Source organism: Berghia stephanieae, chromosome 13 (assembly GCF_034508935.2).
Source record: "Berghia stephanieae isolate SIO BIC M18660-M18661 chromosome 13, UCSD_Bste_1.3, whole genome shotgun sequence".
NCBI lineage: Eukaryota > Metazoa > Mollusca > Gastropoda > Nudibranchia > Aeolidiidae > Berghia > Berghia stephanieae.
In genome coordinates, this window is record NC_088372.1 from 15,020,171 (window position 1) to 15,022,670 (window position 2,500).

Genomic DNA, 2,500 nt, shown 5'->3' on the forward strand with positions numbered 1-2,500 from the left:
TTGTTATAATGGAAATACTCTCAAACCAACAAAAGATAATGTCCATTACACCAATAGGGAATGAGATTAGCGGAAGAGTAGCGTCTCTTGATTGGACGTCACCGGCGGAAAAGTTATTAGAAAGAAAACGTCATGTTGGTTGTGCGCATGCGTCTCTCGTCCTCGCTTCCGGTGAAAGCGGCATGAGACACTTCACCGAAAGCGAGGACGGGAGAGACGCATGCGCAAAACCATTTTGACGTTCTATCTGTAAGGTGACATCCAATCAAGGGACGCTACTCTTCCGCTAATCTCATTCCATATGAATGTTAGAGCAAGCCCATAATTGCGTTCGGCTATCAGACCTGAAAATATATGCCCATCGACTTCATCCTTATAAATGTTATTATGTGGTAATTTTTTTTTAAAGATTCAAATTCTCATTCGAGTAAGGCACTTAATAAAGTCAATGACAAATGAATTATACCAGAGATGATGCTTAATAGTAACTGACCTACTTTTGGTCGACTACAACCTGTGTGCACATATTTGCAGGTCTGGTAACCGAATGCAATTATGGGGCTCGATGTAACATTGTTGTAATGGACAATATTTTGTGTTGAGTATTTCCATTACAACAACGAGCGGCGCATACTTGAACTCTTTGAAAAGGCTCTTTACTCATATTTTCTCACCGTACCCAGTTGTAAAATAAGTACCTAACCATTAATTTTACAACGTTGTCTCTGTAAGAAAAAAAGATTGAATTATCGCCTAACAGGCGCCATGTCTCGTCTTACATGTTAAATGTTACTGTTGGGTAGAAATCCCTTCTAAAGCTCTTTGAGCACATTTTTGTGGACATTGCGTTTTTATAATTATTGTTAATAACATAAATAATAATAATAATAATAATAATAATAATAATAATAATAATAATAATAATAATAATAATAATAATAATAATAATAATAATAATAATAAATAATGATGGTATCAATTTATAGTGCGCCAAACATCCTTTCATCTGAAGGGCTCTCGCGCATTGCAAAGATTCAGCCCTAACACAGTCCACGAACAAGGATAATTAATTAATTAATTAAAAGGAAGCCTGTCTGAATAAAAATGTTCAAGTTCATTTTAAAAATATACAATATGGAGATGATTGAATAAAGTTTCTTATATATTATTTTAAAAATCGTAATCTCACATTTAATTACTTTTTCGGCTTTTCTTCACCTCGACATAAAAGTTGATAAAGACAATGGGTTAGATTTATTACAACTTACACGGTCAGGATCTGATATCTTGATATCTTTCCCCCTTAACCGACGTGCAATTAGTTGCAGGTCTGATAACCCAACTCATTATGAGTTCATTGTTGCCATGGAATTATTTTTTTTTTATAATGACGCAAAATATTGTCCATTACAACAATGTTGAACTAGGCCCATAATAGGATTCAATAGTCGTAACGTCACTTCCTTCCTAATGACGCATGGTAACTGAGTAACACTGGCTCTAAACTATCGGAACAATGGCGGACGCCCGTATGAAATATTTCTCCGGCTAGCATAAAAACGCTTCCAGAGGAAAAAACCACATAAATATGATCATGTTTTGACTTTTACACATTCTGATCAAAAGGCATATGAAAAGGGAATGAAAAGTTCTAGCCAGCATGAAGAATAAAAAGTAATGATTTTCTTTGTTTAGAACCAAGATGGCCGCCGTTGCCTGGCGGCGTGACATCAGACTACTGAATCCTATTGGGTTTGGATGTCAGACCTACATAATATATGTAGACGTCGCTTTTAACCGATTTACTGCCATACTTTGGAAAAACACGTATTTAAAAATTGGCCAGAAAACTCGGCCTTCAAATATCGATCTATTTAAATGACCCTTATCTTGGCAAAAACTCTCAAACCTGGGATCTTACGAATTTTTGCAAAGATGTGGGTCATTTAAATCGATTGATATATGAAGGACCAGTTTTCTGGTTAAAATTTTTAGGTACAGTTTTTTTCAGAGTACGACAGTTAAATGGTTAAAATCCTAAAGCCTGGGACGTTGCATGTCTGTATTGGCTATTACTGTGCTTGGTCATAGAAAACACTACAACCAGCGTACTAACTATCACCATGGTAACCGTTATCCCGAAAAGACTGATCAGAATCGACCAATGAGCCCGGGAATGGCCCTTGGATTCCCAACCATCCCGATAAGCCTTGGCAGCAGCAAGAGACAGGTAAATTGCTAAGGCTCCAAATACAGGATTAAAACAACAGAAAACTATCAGCCCCACGGAAAGGTTTGTTTGAGGAATATTTGTCAAGTCGTGGTTTGAAAGCTTTTTCGACTTTTTGACATCTGTTGTTGTATTGGCTGTGTTACTGGCTGTCGTTGTAGAGTCTATAATATTATTTTTGTCGTCGGGTGTGCCGCAAAATTGTTCAGGGATTCCCGCTTCAAGAGCACAGATACTATTTTTGGAAGGTTTCATATTTTGTGCTAAAGA

General features: G+C 36.6%; 1 protein-coding gene across 1 annotated transcript in view; it reads right to left on the reverse strand.

Moving 5' to 3' along the window:
• Window positions 1-1,374: 1,374 nt before the first annotated feature.
• Window positions 1,375-2,500, reverse strand: part of LOC144959027 (uncharacterized) — a 94,578-nt gene continuing 93,452 nt past the window's right edge. Inside the window, exon 2 of the mRNA XM_078891361.1 lies at window positions 1,375-2,500. This exon is cut by the window's right edge and continues 827 nt beyond it. Within this exon, the coding sequence (XP_078747487.1) occupies window positions 2,030-2,500 (471 nt within the window). The 3' untranslated portion in view covers window positions 1,375-2,029.